The following is a 20994-nucleotide window of genomic DNA, read 5'->3' on the forward strand; positions in this document are numbered from 1 at the left end:
CTTAGCGTTATATAATAATTCAGTAATATTTCTCACATCCTTTCCTTCCTTTTCCTTTTCCACAGTCACCACAATAATTCAGACTTTTATTACCTCCTGCCCAAAGCAATGGAACAAGCTTTTCAATTTACCTTCCTGCTTCCAAATTCTCCTCTTTCCAGTTCACCTTGTAGACTTCCTCTAGATTAATTTTTTTAAAGCACCAGTGTACCAGGCACCATGCTAGGTATTAGGGAAACAACATGAATAAGACAGTATCCTTACCTTCAATTAGCTAACAAGCCCCTAGAGAGACAGATCATTTCAATAGAACATAATAAGTGCCCATTAGAAGTACAGACAGGTATTCTGAGCACAGAGAAGAGCAATTAACCTAATCTGATGTTCAAATTGAGGTTAGATACTGTTATTTAATAGTGCATCCAGCAAAATACCTGGTACCTAGATGGTGCTCATTAGTAGTTTGTTGAATGAACAAACTAAAGACCTATTTTGTAATTGCTGAAAAATTAAAAAAGGATATCAAAGTTGGGGGAATGACCCTCTGCAGTTTTTCACCTAGTATCTAAAGGTACAAAACTGATCTTCTGAAAGAAGAAACTAAATAAAAAATAATAGACTATGGAGCCAAAAGTTAGAATCTTTCTTTTTCTACTGTTGCTCTGATGGAGAAATTAAGAGATTGGGAGAAGATATAGTTATGGGACCATAGGGCAAATGAGTTTCCTTATAATTTGTTTGGTATTGAGCTGGTTCTGCCTTATTAATATGTTCTAAATATTAATAACTTCTAAATTAATATGTTCTAAATTAATATGTTCTAAACATATGTTCTTCCTCTGCTTGTCCTCTCACCAGGCAGCAGCTGAGGACAACTCATTTACTTCTAACCTAGCAGAAAATTACTTAGTTTTGCAAAATTGTTGGAGAGTGGTATTTTGCTGTAGTTAATCTTTTGTGAACTCTCTTGTATTATAATAGCCATTTGTGAAAGGAAACTTTTTCCCATAGACTTCAAAATATGCTGTGAAACTACCGATTAAAACAGTGAAGCAATAGCTCAAGAATTAACAAAGAAACCTATGGAACACAATCCATAGCCCCCCAAAAATCACATGTATAAGGTGACTTCATCTCAGTGAGGAAATAATTATTCAATAAGTGATCATTGGGACAGTTAATTATCTGTTTGAGCAATTATATCCTTCCCTTCCGCAATACCAAAAACAGATGGAGTTCAGTTGGATTACAATTTTTAAGAGAAAAGTGTTTTACCACAAAAGTTAGCAGAAGAGAATATTTTATAATCTTTATATAGGAAAAGCCTTTCCAAGTGTGATACCGTTACCGGAAAGGGGTCCTGATTCAGACCCCAAAAGAGGGTTCTTGGATCTCATGCAAGAAAGAATTCAGGGAGAGTCCATAAAGTAAAAGCAAGTTTATTAAGAAAGTAAAGGAATAAAAGAATAACTACTCCATAGATAGAGCAACTGGTTGCCCATTTTTATGGTTATTTCTTGTTTATATGCTAAACAAGGGGTAGATTATTCATGCCTCCCCTTTTTAGGCCATATTTGGTAACTTCCTGACTTTGCATAGCATTTGTAAACTGTCATGGTGTTGGTGGGAGTGTAGCAGTGAGGATGACCAGAGGACACTCACGGCCATCTTGGCTTTGTGGGTTTTAGCCAGCTTCTTCACTGCAACCTGCTTTATCAGCAAGGTCTTTATGACCTGTATCTTGTGTCAACCTCCTGTCTCATCCTGTGACTTAAAATGCCTTAATCGTCCAGGAATGTAACCCAGTAGATCTCAGCCTCATTTTACCCAACCCCTATTCAATATGGAGTTGCTCTGGTTCAAATGTCTCTGACAATACCATAAAGATAAAAATCATCAAATTTAATAATATAAAATTGAAAATCTCTAAGTAAAAGACACTATAAACAGAGACAGAAAGTGAAGTGGGAAAAAATATTTGCTCCCTATATTAGTTTTAAAAGCCCTACTCTATAGGAGGTTCCCCCACTACCATAAGAAAAAGATGATTACCCTACTGAACAAAGGCTATGAATTGGCAAATTCAGAAATAAAAAAAAGGAAAAATAACCAAAGATATTGATTGTTCATGATTTTAAAATATTAAAATTAATGGCAGATATATTTCTGTCATTGTAAGAAATATTTCTATCATAAGAAGGTAACTGGACAAAGGCACTAAGGTTTATAGATAAGTCTGCTCATTTTAGCATTGTTTATAATAGCTAAAAAATTTGAAAAATTTAAGTGTGTATCAGTAGAAGATTAGTTAAATTATCTTACAGGCATGTAATGGAGAAGACTGCAGTCTTTTTTTTTTTAATGAGGCAAATCTATTTTTACTTAGATGGCAAGATGTCCACAATCATAGTGGTAAGTATAGAGAAGAGGAGGAGTTAGACAACAATATATGTTATCTGACTTTTAACATATTTATATGCTTGACATTCTGCAAGGATATGAACTAAACAGTTAAAAGTAGTTATTTCTTAGGCAGGATTATGGGGTGACCTTTTCACTTTCTACTTTAGATACTTCGGTATTAACTTTTTCTACAACCATATATTGCTTTTATAATCAGGAAACTCAATAAAGAGATTTCTATTAACAAAAAAAAAAAGAAAAAAATATTTTGAAGAATGTGGGACTTAGCATCTCTGTAAGTGAAAAGTGACCACTATTGTCATTAGAAGCTAATTACTTTGCCTCTGCTTTCTCTGTGTCATCCTTATTGCTTCTCTATCTCTTCTAATATTTATTTCAGCTTCCCCACCCCCAGCTATGGCAAATAGCTACCACAGGACAGACACATCAGATGCAATTTTCACAGTTGTGACTCTTCAAACCATCCCAGTTCAGGATGTGGCACTCTACAGGGCTGATTTCAGTTTCATATGTGCTGCCTTTTAATTTGGAAAGAGCAAAGTCTGAGAAAAATATAAACCAGTGTTAAGGATTTAGGGTGATAGTTGTACACTTAAACAGGTAATCAGCTGAGAGATCCTTCCCTTAATGAACTTACCAATACTGGAAATAAAACCACTATCAACTCTGAGAGCTCAGTTGCTAAAATACGTAGAAATTCTAATCACAGGCACAGCAGTCTTGATGTGGAATATGGATAAGATGGTAGAAAACTAGCTGTTTGGGCACTGTGTTGGTATCCCTAAAATGGGATTCCAGCAAACCTGTAGAGCACCTTAAAGGCATACATACCATTTCATTCCTATTCAACCTCCAGCTCTAAGTCCATATGTTTCTGATTCATTGACAGTCCATTGTAATCATTTTTCCAAGAGCCATTGAAATTCAAGAAATCTTTACTTTTAAAAGCGCGCTTTTGAGGGAAGCTGTTCAATGCTAAACTAATTTGAAAAGCTCTAAGATTTAAGTCAGCACATAGGTCCAAACCACTAATTTTTCAATAAGCTTCATTCTTGGCAAATGGTGGTCAGCCTCTCTCTCCAAGCTCGTGCAGTTTAGCCCTGAGGTCTGGGAATGCTGGCAGAGAGATTGAAGGAAAGAATGTTATGAGTTGTTTCTGGCTGGGGCTCCGAAATACTTCTTAGAAAAGGCACAAACTACCCCTGAGCATTACCTTCCCGCAACTACTTTGTTCTCAAAGTCAATTTTTATCTTTAATATTATCTCCCACAGGTTGGAATCAGGAGGTAGTAATCCTACAACCAGTGATTCTTACGGTGACCGGGCTTCAGCAAGAGCCCGTCGGGAGGCCCGGGAGGCCCGTCTAGCCACCCTGACCAGTCGTGTAGAAGAAGACAGCAACAGAGATTATAAAAAAGTAGGGTCTTTATTCAATTTTCTGGTTCTTGGGTGACATGTAAACCTCTCAGCCTTCCTCCACCACACCCAGAAAAATTCCCATAGCTCTGAATAAGCAGAAGAAAGGGCACTTAAGTAATAATAATTCCTTGCAGTTTTCTGGGTTTACTTCACCTCTCCAAAAAGCTAGATAAAGACCCCTTCATATATTGAGGTGTTTTGGTTTTTGTTTTTTGGGTTTTTTTTTTGAGACAAGGTCTCATTGTTATCCAGGCTGAAGTACAGTGGTATCATCATAGCTAACTGCCCTCTCAAACTCCTGGATTCATAAGGTCCTCCTACCATAGCCTCCCACGTAGCTAGAACTATAGCCATGCCACCACACACGGCTACATTTTTTATTTTTTATGGAGATTGGGTCTCACTATATTGCCCAGACTGGTCTTGAATTCCTGGCCACAAGCAATCTTCCCACCTCAGCATCCCAAAGTGCTGGGATTACAGACGTGAGCCACCATGCCCAGCCATATATTGCTTTTAGTGCAGTAAGTATATAGTTAGAATCAGATATTTAGAAGTATAGGGAAAAGTAAGAAATTAAGAATATAAAAAGGGTGAAAAACCTAACTCTGTCTTTCTGAGCCCCTGAGCATCATTTGGTAGACTGTTATTTTTAACAAACATATGCTTCTAATAAGGTCCTGTGAATATCAACTACATACTACTTTGTGTTAGTAAAAAAAAAGAAAAAGAAAATCATCATCACTTTACAGTTTATTTCCTTTGTTCTTGTAGAATAGTACCTAGCTCCAAGAGTAGACTTAAAAACCTTCCCTTTCAGGTGTTTGAGATACCAGGAAAAAATATTTTTGTAAAGAAAATATTTAGGATGGGCATGGTGGTTCATGCCTGTAATCCCAGCACATTGGGAGGGTGAGGTGGGATGATCACTTGAGCCCAGGAGTTTGAGACCAGCCTAGGCAACATAGTGAGTCCCCCATCTCTACAAAAAATAGAAAAATTAGCTGGGCATGGTGGCTCATGCCTGTAGCCCCAGCTACTCAGGAGGCTAAGGTAGGAGGATTGCTTGAGCCTGGTTGTTCAAGGCTGCAGTGAGGGGTGATCATGCTACTGTACTCCAGCCTGGATGATAGAGCAAGACCCTGTCTCAAAAGGGAATAAAGAGTGCTTATTCTGTTAATGTTTTGTTAAGCAGAACTTGACCAAAATCAATATACACAGTAGGCTGGTTCCAAAAAAAAATTCTGTTTCTCATTGCTCTTTTAAGCAATTAAAATGTCCCATAGGATAAAATGTAATGACTGTTTTTTCCCCCAAAGATTAACATTATTGAAGTTGGAGCGTCATCATTCTCTTTCTGTTCATCACTTTGAAAAAGCAAGAGACTAACTGGCTGAATGTACTCTGCTCCCTACTTCCTTCATCTTCTCTATCTACCATATAGTGGTGGCTTGGGGCACAGAGCCCTGGGAATTCTCGTGTGATGAAATGGTGTGAGTTCTAACATGAACCCTGATCCTCTTTTTCCCCCTCCTCTTAGCTCTATGAGAGTGCTCTGACTGAAAACCAAAAACTGAAAACAAAACTTCAGGAAGCCCAGCTAGAGCTAGCAGATATAAAATCCAAGCTTGAGAAGGTGACCCAGGTAAGAGGGAAGAAGAAGAAAAAAGATGGGAACCAAGGGTTGATGTAAGGAAGCAAACTGGACTAGGGATCTAAGGGACAAGAAGTAAGATAGAGTCAAGATCGGGCCTTCTCATGGGCAATGAGATAGAAGCTTCTTAGATTCTAATTTGATTTTAGGTTTCAATCAGTGAACTTAAAATGGAAAACTGATAATTCAGTGAACAATTCCTGATGGTCTGAATGCTAATAATTAATACTATGGATCATCATCTACTTATTTATTAGTAGAAAAGCATAAACCAGCACTACAAAGCTAGTCCTAGACAGTTCCTCTTGTCCTGTTCATTATGTTTCAGTTCAGTTTATCTACACTTCACCTCTTGGAGAGAGATAAGCAAGACACTATTAAACCTAGGGCAGAGAGGTAACAAATTAAACCTAGAGGAGTAAGTGGTTTGCTTAGGCCATATAACAAATCAAGGGCAAAGGTGGTGCCACAACAGAGGATTAAGTCCCAAAGCAAAGATTCTGTAGCATATGTTATCTCCCCAAGCCATCACTCTTTTTCAGCCTACAAATAAGGAATATTAGTGGCAGAAAGACTGATAAACTATTTCCTCTCACTGCCAGGTTTGATTTAATTAGATGATGCTTTAGAGGATGCTGGAGGTAATAACCTCATCACCAGTGAAACAAACTCTGTAGCTGAAAGCTAAATCAAGCACTACCTTAGGTTATTGCTGAGTTATCAGGAAACCTATTAAGTTATTTCCCTTCTAGAATGCCTGGGGACTTAGAATTTTGAAAGCTGAACTGAAGTAAAAATGATTCTTTACCAGGAAGGCTTGAAATGAAAACCAGAGGTGGCTAGTCATTCTGGCAATATGACTGACTATCCAAAAGCAAAGACTAAAATGCTAGGGTTGTACGGTACCAAATACATGGAGTTTGGAGGGCAGGGGTGTTGATTACCCTCTAAACATCCTATTGTAACCCCTCTGGAATTGGATGAGCAGGAGGGTGCCAACACTTGGAAGATGGCCCCACAGAGCTGTGTAGGGCTCCAGCAAGACAGCCAAGACCCTCACTTTCTGGAGAAGGGCTTGCCCAGGTGCAAAATGTGAACTGCCTGTCAGTTTAGAAGAGCCACCCCCTTTTTCCTGATTGTAGTAGCCCAACATGGCTCTACTGGGAATTTCTGAGACTTACTGCAACACAGATAGATAATAACTAGGCTTAAAGTGATTTTGTGGAATAAGAAAAGTAGGTTTCTAAATCTAAAAGAGAAAAATATACACACAGCTATAGCCCTGCCATAGGGCAGGGGGTTGGACTGAATAAATCTTAAGGTCTCTTCTCACTCCAACATTATTGAGCCAGGCAAAAAAAAAAAAAGTCTCATTCACAGTAGACCCTCAGAAGAATCTCGGGCTAATTTTTATTTTGAATGGCGCCACGTATTGGCAGTGGTTTATAAATACAGATCTTACGCTGGTTCTCATCAGTTATTACTAGGATTGTTTTACAGAAAATTAAGGAGCAGTCATGTGAGGAACCACAGGAAGAGCAGTTTCACCTGCTCCCCACTCTTCTCAGCGGAAGCTTCTGACAGCATATGTCTTGACCTTTAGGGGTTCTCAGCGTTTTCACCAGCCCGTGCCTTAGAACAGTGAGCAGTCTAACAAGCTGCTGACATTGACTTGCACAGAGAGCATTGAATGTAAAATCAACCTTTCCAGTTGCTGGGGAAAAGCATTTTTACTCTCCGGCCAACTGCTTTGCTGGGTGTGTCAAAGTATACTTAGTTTTGCCAAATACAAGTTATTGAAATTCAAAAGAAATGGTGCTGCTACAACCAAGTCTCTGATGTTTACCAAAAATGGAGTTGTTTGGCAGGACAGTGGAGGGAGGGCTTCTCAGCCTCGCACATTTGTATGGAGACAGTTACCACATGAACATACACAATATTTTTACATAAAAGATCCACCCCAACTCTAAGGGAGTCAAAATTAAAAACAGAACAAACAAAAAAACTAGTTCTTTGTGTATATAAACCTTGAAAATCATGAAATCATCACAACTTCTACAACTCCTCAGGTTTAGGAAGAAAGACTTATGAGGATATGAACAAGCTGTAGGATAGGATCTGTTTTTGCGTTTTTTTATTTTCCTTCTGCTTCATAGTAGATGCACCATAAAGGCAGACAGCCATGCCCTTCCAAACAGAAGGCGAAAGCCCAGGACAGGAGCCAGAATTCTGAGTTTTACTGTTAGTTCTGGCCATTCCTTAATTTTTTTCTTTTTTTTTTTTTTGAGACAGAGTCTCGCTCTGTCGCCCAGGCTAGAGTGCAGTGGCCGGATCTCAGCTCACTGCAAGCTCCGCCTCCCGGGTTTATGCCATTCTCCTGCCTCAGCCTCCTGAGTAGCTGGGACTACAGGTGCCCGCCACCTCACCCGGCTAATTTTTTGTATTTTTTTTTTTTTTAGTAGAGATGGGGTTTCACCATGTTAGCCAGGATGGTCTCGATCTCCTGACCTCGTGATCCGCCCATCTCGGCCTCCCAAAATGCTGGGATTACAGGCTTGAGCCACCGTGCCCGGCCAATTTTTTTTTTAAAAAAAAGAAACTGCTGCAAGAAGACCAGCATAATTTCTATATTTATTTAAATGTTGTCTCTGCACGACACTAAGCAAAATAAAAATAATCACCCATCAGTTATTAAATGTCTACTGAATGTAAGAAATTCTGGTGAGTTCTATGACCCTAAGGCCAAAAGGGACTTAAGGGGTTTTTATTCCCCTTTTAAGGAAGGATCATTTATCTGAGGTTATTCTGTTTTTTTGCCGTGAGGCTAAATCTTTTCAGCCCCTCTGCAAAATTTAAGTCAAAGATGATCTAAAATAAACATTCTAAATCTTTTATTCAAATAAAATTACCTTATCTGGAAGCCCAATATATAAGACAGATAAAAGTGGACTACCTCAGTTCAAAGCAGGGCAGATGCCATGAATGGACTCCTAACAACCCCTGAAAGCCCACCCATATATGAAAACTGCTGCTCTAAAAGAAAAATGGTATCAATTCCCAAAACAGAAAGAAGAGGGGAAAGGGGATTATTTAGGCAAGTGCCATTGGCCTTAGACTTTCAAGCTCAGGAGTTGCCAGCCTTTTAAAGAAAAGCCTTTTTTTTTTAATTTCCTCTGGATTGTGATATTACTCATAGAATGAAGAGAGGAGAAGAATGGTGAGATGTAAAATTGTAATTAGCATCGAAGACCTAGAGAGAGAAAGAGAGATTGTGTGTTGTAAGTAATGTCTTTGTAATTTCGGGGAATGCTACTACTGCCTTCCCCTCCCCAGAGGGAATCCTGCAAACTTCAGAGAGGTGATAATATTAGGCCTAGAGATCTATCAGAACCTGTTTGCTGGGGATCCCTGCTATAGGGGAAGTCCAAAGTTTTACTGTTCATTTCTAGATGTCCAGTAGTGAAGCTGAACTAGACTGGGCGTTCTATTGGCCCTGAGACAACTTAAATAACAACTGTTTTCCTTCCATTTGCACCAGCAGAAACAAGAAAAGACCTCTGACCGATCATCAGTGCTGGAGATGGAGAAACGGGTATGTGCATGTCTGTTTCCCCCCCACACCCCGTTTCATCTCTTCTTTCTGACTCTCTCCCACTTTGTTGTTCATGCCAATGGAAAAAGTCCATCTTAAGAAGGAGGGAGTTCTGCCACATTCCATTCCCAGCTTGATGATAAATTCTTTTTGTCTGACTCTAGGCAGTAATTTGATTGCTAGTCCTTTTGATTTCCTCAGATGGTCAGTACTTTCCACATATTTAGCCTTAGGGTGGGAAGGGTCCTTGGAAGGTCATCTCATACACTGTTCTGGCTGTGGGCAGAGCTGCATACACACACAACCCATAACATTTTGGTTCACTGTAAATCATTGCATACACACACACACACACACATACACAGGTCCAAGGTCTCTTTACCCTTTTCATCACCTTGAACAGAAAGGAAGCTTTCAGTGGGACCCTCTGCCATTTAGGTCTTACAACTTGAAACATGAGCCAACACAGTCTTTCACTCATTTTGACTGAGGGGAGGATTTCTGGTTCAATGGCTGATCTCCTCCCAACTGTACTCAGAATATTATTCTGGGATTTTACATTCTTGGATTGGGGAAATTCAATTAGATTTATTGAGGGACCCTAGCTTTGATTTGGCCCTAGAGATATAATATGTTCCCATCTGTCCTGTTGTTTTCTGTTTAATTTGGAAAGCAGCTAAATTTTACATTTTATTCCTTTGGCCTGTAACCAAACCTCCTTGGTATCCCATCTGATCAAAAACTCCTCATTGGGTTTAGGCTAAACCAAGAGTCAGTTGCTGGGAAAGAGAAATGGAGTGGGAGAGGAGCAACTACAGGGGGAGGGAAGAAACTAGGGGGAGAGATGCTGTTTCTTAGACAATGATGTCTACTTCCCGGCTCACCATCTGCTGTCCATCATGAGAGAAGCAGTTTCCCTAGAATTTAGGGAGAGCATTACTGAAGATAATGATGTCTTTTTGATCGTAGAGAGCAAGGGCCCTAGTCACTTGCAGACATTTGAAATTCTATGAAATCTTCCACCTGCACAGAGTAACTGAATGTCCTGGTCTGTTTGCATATTAGCAAGTTGCTTCTCCATATATCTACTGATTTTATGATAGGAGATTTAGATAATGTGATTTTTATCAGTGAGGTAGCTCCATCTCACAAGTGGCAGGATCAGATAGTGCTCAGATCTCCTGAGTAAGGTTTGCCTGCCACACAGCAGCTGGGAGGCAGCATTTTTACTCCCTTCTGAATTCAATAAATGTTCAACAGTCTCATTGTTCCGAAACAGGAGAGGCGAGCCTTGGAGCGCAAAATGTCAGAAATGGAGGAAGAAATGAAGGTATGAAGAGATTTCCTTTCTCTTTGTATGCCTGTTCTCTGAATGCCTGCCAAGACTGGATATTTGAGCATAGGCCTGCCCCCTCCAGATTTCACTACAAACGCAATACCTGCAAGAAGAAATAATGTGTAAAAAAGTGAGCCTCTCTCTTCAGCCATTTTGTAGGCTCTCTCAGCTCACACAACATCCATTGAGGCCACCTTAAAGGCGTTCTAGGAAAAAATGCTGCCTTTGGTTTAAGGAGAGATCTTGGCAGGCTTGAAACAAATTTGAGTTGAACTTTTAAGGCTTTTCAAGCAGTATCTTTGCCCTCTAGAGGGTAAGTGGGAAGACTAGAACAAGTTCTCCAGCCCTGGGAGCCTCCCATTAGGTGCCTGGGGAAGCCTGAGCATGGCCATAAGCTTTCCTCCCTGGTGCCCCTCCCAACCCATCCCTTTGCTGGGAAGAACACAGATTGAATCATTCTGCAACAGAATAAAAATATACTCACATATTGATTTCCTGCCCCAGTCCATTTCCTCTGAAATATTCAGGGATGCTTGGCACTCTCCCACTGGAGTAAGCTCATGCCACCAGATACACTTCACAGCTCACTACTTTCCTTTCTCTCCTCACCGTGTCCTGCAGTGACCATCACCTCCATTAGCCACTTTAATGGACAACTGCCATCCTGGGCAGTTTTGAGTGCTAAGAACTGGAAATCTACCCAAAGGAGTCAATTTGCTGCCATGGGAGGCAGTGGGGCAGTGGGAGGGGAGGAGGATGAAAGGGGGAAGATGGATACAGAGCTGCAGGGAATATAGAGCTGGTCAGGGTAGCCACCTGGAGATGATTTTGAAACATCTGATTCCTGCAATGCATGATGCCACATACCCATAATCAGCACCTGCTCAGCATTTTTCTTTTTTCAGGCATCTTATTTTACCAGATACATGATGCCAAGCATTCATTTGGTGAGACAGGTTTCTTCAGCTGGGAAGCCGAAGCACTGGGATAGTATTAGGCAGATCCCCAAATGTCTTTCTATGAGCAAGCATCCCTAGTGTGCAATTTGGGAGAGACGTTTATTGTTCCAGTGGCCTAAATAAATTGGTTATTTATTGAAAAAAAAAAAAAACTTTTTAAGATCTGTTGAGGTTTTAGTTTACACCAGATCCAGTACTATAATCAATCCTGTTACTCTATGATTCCAGAATGAAGGAGAAATCCCGAGCCTTGCCCGTACGTTTCCTACCACTATCCCAAGGCTGTAACTGTAACATTCACATAGAATTGTAAGCAATACTTGCTTGTATCTCAAACATTTTAAATCTTCCAAGTTGATTCAAAGCAGCAAGAAATAGAAATCATAAGTAATTGATTCTCCTGAAATGGTGGAACAGTATGCCCTAGCACCTAAACTTCTCCATCTTGAGATTTTTTTCAAACACACCTTACTACCACACAGAAGTATTCTCTCCCACTTAGAGCAGTGACTTATTAGAGATAACCAGTTCTTTTTTAATTTTTAAGAGATGGAGTCTCGCTGTGTTGCCCTGGACTTAAACTCCTGGGCTCAAACGATCCTCCCATCTCATCCTGCCGAGTAGCTGGGACTACAGGCACATGCCGCCACACCCAGCTGAGCTAACCGTTTCTTCATGAGTGAATATCCACAGCTCCTTGTTGCATGGAGGCTTCTCCATTTTTGAAACCTCCTGAGTTATACCATCTGTACTCTGCTGTTAGGCAGCTGTCAGTGTTGCTTATTAAGAAATGGCCTAAATGCTGATCTGGAGCATGTAATTGAGGCAAAGCTGGAGCCTTCCAAGGAGTACCTGGGAGCCCAAAGCCAGCCTCCACCCACCAGTCATGGGGCTCTGTGTCATATCCAAGCAGACCCACACACAATAATCCAGAAAGTGGTCAAATTAGAGAAATTGAGGCCCTTTCTTATTTATATTCCAATTCTAAATTGGGAATTATGGAAGCCCCTTCAGTGGTTCTAGTTGCTCTCAATTCTGTAGGTTGAGATAGGCTTACATTTTTTCTCTGTCTCTTTATACTATCAGTCTATGATTTCCTCAACTAGATCATGAGTTATTTCGTTTCCTCAAGAGATTATAACATATGAAAGTGTTTGCTCTTCCCAGCCATAAGCCATTTGCCAGCAACTCTAAAATCAATTGTTTAAATTATCAAGTGGAGCCAGATCATGAATGTTTAGTCCCCAAACCAATAGGTAAGCTGTTTTGAGACTGATTTTTTTTTTTTCCTTTTTATTTTTATTTATTTATTTATTTTTGAGATGGAGCCTCACTCTGTAACCCAAACCTGAGTGCAGTGGTACAGTGTCAGCTTACTGCAACCTTTGCCTCTAGGCAGATTCAATTGCTCAAGCGATTCTCCTGCCTCAGCCTCCCAAGGAGCTGGTACTAGAGGTGTGTGCCACCACACCCAGTTAATTTTTTTGTATTTTTAGTAGAACAGGGTTTCACCATGTTGCCCTGGGTGGTATCGAACTCCTGAGCTCAGGTGATCCACCTGCCTCGGCCTCCCAAAGTGCTGTGATTACAGGCGTGAGCCACCATGTCCGGCCAAGACTGATTTTTTTTTTAGTTAAAACATTTACTGATTCAGTCAGTCAGTGTCCATTATTCTCCATTATCCATTACAGAGCCAAATGAAGAAGAAATGCCTGTAAACTCTAAAGCCCCTAAACACTGCTCAAATCAAAGCCCAATGCCAGATTTGCAGCTCGTCCAGCACCCCCTAGAGGACTAAGGGGGAGAAGCATTCGTGCCTTTACATCTCACCAGTTTTATGTTTCTGTCTGTACCTACTTGAAGGCAAAACCTTCAAAGACACAGATATATAAATATAAAATTGGTATGACTGGCCCTAAATGAGTCTAAGAAAATGCTTGTTTAGCTATCAAGCTCTTCATTCAGACTATGATTTATGGTGATTGCTAGAGTGATTAATGGCCAAAATCTCTCTGTACTAGGCAGCCAAAGGTACAGGTGACTTTCTTGCTGAACTGGGACCCAGTAGAGCTTGGGGCCAGTTGGTCATGCTTGTTGCATGTTCATTTTGTACAGATGCTTAAACCTCCTTGGAGCAATCAGTAGGGAACTTTAGAGGGGGCTGATCTCCAGTGAACCCTTAAAAATACAGTAGATTACTCAAGGAAAGAAAGTGACTTCAGTCCTATTTTTCTAACTCTACCAAATAAAGTACAAAGGCCAGGTGAAATGGGGGAACCATGAGATGGGCTAACCCAGATGTATATGTGGCTCTGTGGTTATGAGGTGTGTTGTGTCTTTCTTGACTTTTATTGGAAAGGTAAGTATTTATGAATTCTCATCAGGAGAAACTCCACCCAGATCCCCAGATCCTGGATTGGAGTAGGATTATATGCCAACTTCTGACAGGTGTGCATGTCAATGTGCGCTGTGCCAGGCCTGCACCTGGTCTTGGCCCACATCTGATGTGATTACTTCTCTACTGCATCCTCCATTCAGCATCAGCCTCCTTGTCAGACCTCTCCTTCCTTTCCTAGGTCCTTGCATGAGAGGGACCCAGCAACCAATTGCCTTTTATATTGATCCTGGAATTTTTATTTTTATTTGGAAAGATTACTAGCTGACCCTGCTCCTTAGCCCTGCCCTTGCCCATTCTGTGCTGGGCCCTGCCCCTTCTCCTCTCCTCCTTGCCTTGCCTTGTTTTCAATACTGCTTCCTATAGAACATTCCACCAGATTGTTTCCTGCCTCTCTCCCTCGTGCTGATAACTTCCAAAGTCTTTCACCTTGATCTGCTTATACTCACTTGTTAGATTGAGTCACATTCATCATTCATGTCTTTAATGTTATTCCCTGGGAGGCAAGTACCACTTCATACAATGACAATTGTTTGACAATGATTATGTTGAAAGCTTTGTTCCAATGTCAACATCAAAGAAGGGTGAGAGCCAGGGACTTTCCATTGGTTTTTAAATTTGGTCCCTGCCCATTGCTTTAATCTTTTCCATATGCTGTACCATGATCTCCCTCCTCTATCCTCACCATGGCCAAGATGCTTACAGTGAGCAAAGAAGATTGCCCAGTCCTCACCCTCCAATGGCTACATGAGACAGTTTGGCTAGACCTTTATTCCAAGGTGGTCATTCTTTCTCTTTGGGAAAAGAGAGATTCAGCAGTTTGTCTCTGCTTGTTTTTCCTTTTCACTGTTTTTCCCCTTCATGCTACCTTTCATTTTCTTGCTTCTTCACTCCCAAACAACTATAACTCCACTAATCTTTCATTTCTATCCTTCCCATCATATAGATATGAGAGACTTTTCTCTGATACCTGGCCACCTTTCTGTAGTCATTATAACCCACAGGATTGTCCATCCTCATCCATGAAACCCCATTTGCATAAAAAATCATTATTCTCCTCCCAAAAAGTTGATGGTCTGTTTCGGGGCACTGCAGATGACTACTTAGGAAGGACAGTAGCAGAGTCAGCAGGCCTTTGATATAATTCCATTTATTAAAGTCTTTAAATGTCTTATGGAATATGGGGTATCAGGAAGAATGTCTGTGGACTGGTTATTCTGTTCCACTTGCAACACTGACAGACAGAAAGGGCTGGACTAGCACATTGGTCCAACTAGTTTCATTATCATTGGACATTTATGATTTCTCCAGCTTTTTTGCACAGCTATAATTTCCAGAGTATGAGTCTGTTTATGAACACCTTTAAGCAGCTCCCAAACTGCTTGAACTGAGACAAAGAAAGCACAGTTAGCTGTGAATTTAGTGATGCATATAATCATATAGCAGGTCAGAGACAGGTTAGCAGTTATTGGATCCTGAAACAATCTCTCTGGACTGTAGAGGAAAATTAGCAGGGTTAATGAAGCTTCCTACGAAGTGGGTTAGGGGACGATCCAAAGAGCTGACAGTTCTTTCTTATTTGGGTATGTGTCACTTTAACCTTCTAAACAGTACATGCCGTGGCCAAAAAAAAAAAAAAGTGCTTAAATAATAGGCCTCTCTTTTATTTTCCTTGTTTTATTTTTTTAAAATAAATGAGGCCAAGTGCAGTGGCCCATACCTGTAATCCCAGCACTTTGGGAGGCTAAGGCAGGAGGATTGCTTGACCTCAGGAATTTGGGACCAGCTTGGGCTACATGGTGAAATCCTGTCTCTACAAAAAATATAAAAATTAGCCACATATGGTGGTGCATGCCTGTAGTCCCAGCTACTTTAGGAGGCTGAGGTGGGAAGATGGCTTAAGCCTGGGAGGCAGATGTTTCAGTTTTGTGCCACTGCACTCCAGCCAATGTGACAGAGTCGGACCCTATCTCAGATAAATAAACAAACAAAGTGAGGGTGAGGAGCTGAGTATGGGGGGAAGGTTAGAGGAAGGGAGAGAGAAAGGGGCAGCAGCTAGATTTAAGAACACACCAAGTCCTCAGCTCTAATCTCAGTCATGATGAAGGGTCCCTGAAGTTATGCCTCAACCATGTTAATTTGGTTCAGAAGGCTCCAAACCACATGTTGGGCTTTCATTCTCAAAAGCAATCCATATGTGCCTTTTGAGAACCTGGCGGTTATATTCATATGGCTTATTTAGATCTTAGCCAAGAATCAGACACAGCTCTCCTTCCCTGTTGCTTTTCTCCCTCATCCTTCCACCTGCCCCCCATTTGCTCCATGACTGCTGCCTTTCTCATTTCCTTTCTTGCATGCAAACTAAAAACAAAAACAAAAAGTCACGTGATTTCTTTGTCCTACTTTTCTCTCCTCTGGTCTGTCTTGTCTCTCTGTCTTGTCTGTCTGTCCTTTTCATGTCTCACTCTCTACAGAACCTCCACCAGCTAAAACAGATTCAAACCTTGAAGCAGATGAACGAGCAACTGCAGGCTGAGAACAGGGCCCTGACCCGAGTGGTGGCCAGACTCTCGGAGTCCGTCGAGTCCTCGGACACCCAGGAGCTCTAGTTCTTGTCCCTCCTCTCCAACTCACTTCCCTCCTCCACTACTCCAGGCAGGTTCAGTCTTCTTGTTAGTCCCAGAAGCTCTGTGCTCATCCCCTCCATGCGAGCCTCCATATGCAGGTTCCTATAAGGCTTGTTTATCTGCAGATAGAAGCAGCCAGGACTGAGATCATAGAATGAGACATAACAGCCTAGGTCAAGGGAGGCAGTGAGACCTCAACTGGGCTACCAGTGTATTCATTTGGTAAGGTCACCACATTACCTTCTCTTCCCCTAGAGACCGAATATGAATTTGTTCACTCAGCTACACATAGGTATACACAGTGTGTGCATATACCTATGTACATGCACATATACATATTTCATTGACAGGGTCATTGCCAAATGGAGATTGATCTTTCTTAGACAATAGTAACCCAAGTGCAACCCGCTCCCCTGGAGCAGTTGGGGTTGGGCCTTGGGTAACCAAGGTCAGGGGCTCTCAGTCTTGGCTACAAGAAACATCCAGGAGCTTTTAACATATACCTATGGGTATATTTTAAACATATACATAGCTTTTAACATATACACATAGGGATGTCTGGGTCCGGCCCCAAATAATCAATGGTCTGGGTTGAGATCCAGGCATCAGTATTTTTTCAAAGCTCTTCTGTTGATTCTTTGTACAACCATGGTTAAGAATCACAGCCCTTTGGATACCAGACGATCCTCATGGCTGAAAACATTACCAATGGAGAGGACTAAAACTCAAGGTTGGAACTGTTCCTGCCCAGCTCCACTACCAGCAAAAACACTCTCCATCCCACTATTCAAGCATAATTGGATAAGCATTCTTTGCCTCCTTCTGCGGTAGTCTTTGCTTTCTTCTCCCTCCTTAGGAGGCATCTCTCTCATTCCTGTCACAAATCTTTGGGCCCTAGAGATGTGCCCCTCCCTGTCCTTAGTGTGTGGGCTGTGAGGCAGAACACAGCCTATATAAATGAGACCCTCATGGAGCCAGGCCCTCCCTAATGGGGCCAGCTTTGCAAAGGAGATGGCAGGCAGTGGAGCAGAGAGCAGGGATTTATTTTCAACTGAGAACTAAAAATGTGCTTGGCAAACTGGAACCTTTCCCTGGCTATGGATCTGAAAGACAAGCTCACAGACAACTGGTTTTTCTATCTCAAGATGGTATGATGGGGTCACCACTCCTCTGAGATGAATTTTTAATTGTCAGCAACAATCTAATTAGTCCTGACCAGAGCCTGTTCTTTCTTTCAGCCTATTTGCTTTTGCCTTCAGGGTTAGTAGCTGGCAACTAATATCCACTAGAACTGAATCACCCGAATTATCATAGGACTGAGCTAATATCCCGCTGTAGATGCTGTCATAGGCAGAAAGAAAATTGAAAGGGAAGTCCTACCATGACCTGGCTGTAAGCAGCCACTGTTAGGTCCAGACTCCATGCTTTAAAGTTAGCCTCAAGATTCCTGGAAATTTTTACTTAGGGCAAACTAGGGACCCCCCCAAAAAAGTCCCAGTTATTTTTAGTATCCCTTTGTTGCAAGATCGTATAGGATATGGGGCAAAACTAGATCTCATGCTTTCAGTAGTTAATATCCTTAACAGTTGTCATTTATTAAGGCCTGTGCTGAATGCTTTATATAGTTTTTCTCATTTATTCTCCAAAACCATTATTGTAAAAATGAAAAAAAACTGAGTCACAGATTAAATAACTTGCCCAAGGTCACTCCGAGAGTAAGTGATAGAACCAAAATTCAAACCAAACATGTCAGGTTCCAGAGTGCAAACTTTTCACCACTGTAATATAAGCTGTCTGTGTATTTGGCACAGTTTTAACCATTTGTTAAGCATACAGCCCAAACAATGCGAGAAGGATCTATTGAGCGACTACACTGTGCCCCCAGTATTACAGCTGAGGGAGGAAGGGCAGCATTCTGCTTTCTCAGCACTGTGACGTCCTTGTCAAAGCCTAACTTCTGAAGAGCCATTTACCTACCAAAAGATTTTGCTGCTGTGAAGAAAGCCATTGCCTGGTATATGACCATAGCAAGGGGTAGCAAACTGTGACCCACCAGTATGGCCCATAAGCCATACAAATAGTCAAAAAAGAAATCAAAAGAAGAATAATATTTTACAACCTATGAACACAAACATTATATGGAATTCCAATTTCAATGTCCAAAATAAAAGTTTTATTGGAACTGAACCATACTCATTTGTTTACATATTATCGTTATGTCTGTGGGTGCTTTTGTGCTACAACAGCAGAGCTGAGGAGTAGCAACAGAGACTGTTTGACCTGCAAATCCTAAGATACTTGTTGTCTGGCATTTTACAAAAAAAGCTTGCCGATTTCTTGCCAGAAGGAAGGATGAGATAACTAAGCCAAACTGGCAGTGCAATCGAGAGATTTTGCTCTACCTTTTTTTCTTTTAATAGTTCCCTGGAAAAATCATCTTATCTCAGCATGTAGAGCAAACCACTTACCAACAAAATACCAGAGGGAACTCCCTTCCCACTTTCCTTGTAGTTAAAAGCAAGACAGCTCATGTAAGACTCATCCTGAGTCCCGCTCAACCTACGGCTAACCTTGCCCTATGTCTCTGAAGCTTTAGGACCCCTATAGCGCCTTCCTTTTTAACACGTTCCTCAAAGACTGTAAGAAGTAATAGTTGAGAAAAGTGTACTTAATTTTATTTGCCCAGGGTATCTTTAACACCAAATTGTGGTAAGCTGGGAACTTAAAAATTAAGAAACTAAGATCCAGAGATTTAAAATGATAAAGCTTTGTTAAACTTCATACTTATATCGTACTTTCACATGTGTTCTTATTTAACCATTATTTAACTTCAAGTGGATATCAGATAACACTGTTCATTTCCCCCTCTCTCTTCTGAGTTTGAACTTTGTGAGGCTTTCGCCCCGCCTTGATTTCTACATTCCACCTCTTACACTTTTTGCCACTCCCTTTAGATGTCAATTGTAGCATGTTGCAGCTGCAAAACTGCCTTGTCCAAATTTTTTTTCAAGGAATTGAGTTCTTAATGTGGAAATAAATCACTAAAACTCTACAAGACTCTACAAGTTGTTTATACATTTTTTAAGGCAGCTCAGTTCTGATTTGATGAGCTGCTAAGCAGGGAAATGTAATCCATTGCCATATATAGCTTCTTCCTACCTATGGAATCCTATTATGGAAATGTGGCTTTCACAGTCTCAGTTGTACCCAAGCTGCAGCCCCAGGATGGGGCATTAAAGAGCAGATTGAACACGGAAACATGAGGCCACCCTGGGTTTTTTCTAAAAATCTCATTGAAATGAGTTTCCAAGCATTCAGTCTGGTAGACAAAGCTACAGGGATAGAGGAATGAAGGAGAGGGCAGCCAGAGCTGCTTTGATTAAATCAGAGGTAGGAGACCAGGGTCAAAGGACCGCAACTTTATTTTTATATTTTCTGGATCAAAGTCTTCTTAATAAAGTTTGCAGATTATTTGCCTGCCCTCCCACAGTCATGAGAAAACTCACAGTGATTGTAGGAACACTCAGTATCGCAAAGCTGAGTATGTATGTCAACACACTTCCACATCTGTTACCTCCTGTGAGCCTCACAGAGTCCCTACCGTAGGAGAGAGTAGGACAGAGACTGTTGTTCTTATAGAAGCACAAAAATAGAAATGCAGAGAAGGTGAGTGATCTAATAGAAATGCAGAGAAGGTGAGTGATCTGCCTAAAGTAATAGATCACTAGTGACAAAGACAATGCTGGAATTTCAGTTTCTAGGCATCAAACATTTTTGGTGTTTTGTTTTCCATCCCACGTGTAATAAAAGAAGGATCTTTGGAGTCAGGCACATTGGGATTCAGTATTAGCTTTGCTGGGTGCCTTGAACTAGTTCTGGCACTTTTCATTTCCTCCTTTGTAGAACTCGGGATAACAACTGTATCATAATCTCATGAGGCACTAGGGAGACCCTCTAGCACAGTGCCGTCCACATTATAGATATTCAGTAATTTTCCTTTTATTTCCTTGATACAAATTATGTATCTGTGATGCATATTTGTGTACATACACATATATTTATATAATTTAACCTATATCTTCCCTGAGAGATCAAGGAAACAGATTATATTCCTTAAGGCACAGTTAAATCTCCTAAGTGGTTAATAGCAGAGCCAGAGCTAGAACTAAATAGGCCTCATAACACCTCAGCCCAGGTCACCCTTTACTGGGGGCATTACCTGCCCCTGGGGTCCTGTAGGTTTAAATGACTAGTCAAAGGACACCTGTATTGAACAGATACAAATGTAGCTTTCTGTAGCCTGCATAGTGGTGATACACTTACCCGCTGTCCTAAATCGCTCTTGCTGCCAGTGGGACCCACGCATAAACTGTGCCCTTATCAACATCCCATTAGGATTTTTCAGATGCACAGCGTACTTGTCAAAAGTGCCTGATCATGTAACAAAGACTTGGACTTCCAGGATGGGACTTGAGGCTGTTAGTTTTCCTTTTTTTTTTTTACAAGTTAGACAACAGTATGTGTAATGTTCCGAGATGGCAGAACTGATAAAATTGAGTTTCCACTCCCTCCCCTGCCTGACAAGCAT

At 41.0% G+C, this 20994-nt stretch overlaps 1 protein-coding gene across 10 annotated transcripts in view; it reads left to right on the forward strand.

The window, feature by feature from the left end:
• The window catches only part of PPP1R12B (protein phosphatase 1 regulatory subunit 12B), a 235347-nt gene that overhangs the window by 205809 nt on the left and 8544 nt on the right, over nucleotides 1-20994 (forward strand). For 4 of the 10 annotated variants that reach the window (XM_023186835.3, XM_023186837.3, XM_023186839.2 and 1 more), the window contains 4 exons: nucleotides 3697-3841; nucleotides 5384-5488; nucleotides 9036-9089; nucleotides 10369-10419. In XM_023186835.3, coding sequence (XP_023042603.2) covers nucleotides 3697-3841; nucleotides 5384-5488; nucleotides 9036-9089; nucleotides 10369-10419 — 355 coding nt within the window. Of the gene's footprint in view, nucleotides 1-3696; nucleotides 3842-5383; nucleotides 5489-9035; nucleotides 9090-10368; nucleotides 10420-16253; nucleotides 16911-20994 lie in introns of those variants that run through there. The other 6 variants (XR_002725300.3, XR_003309882.2, XM_023186841.3 and 3 more) reach the window with 5 other exon arrangements.

Source organism: Piliocolobus tephrosceles, chromosome 1 (genome assembly GCF_002776525.5).
Source record: "Piliocolobus tephrosceles isolate RC106 chromosome 1, ASM277652v3, whole genome shotgun sequence".
Lineage (NCBI taxonomy): Eukaryota > Metazoa > Chordata > Mammalia > Primates > Cercopithecidae > Piliocolobus > Piliocolobus tephrosceles.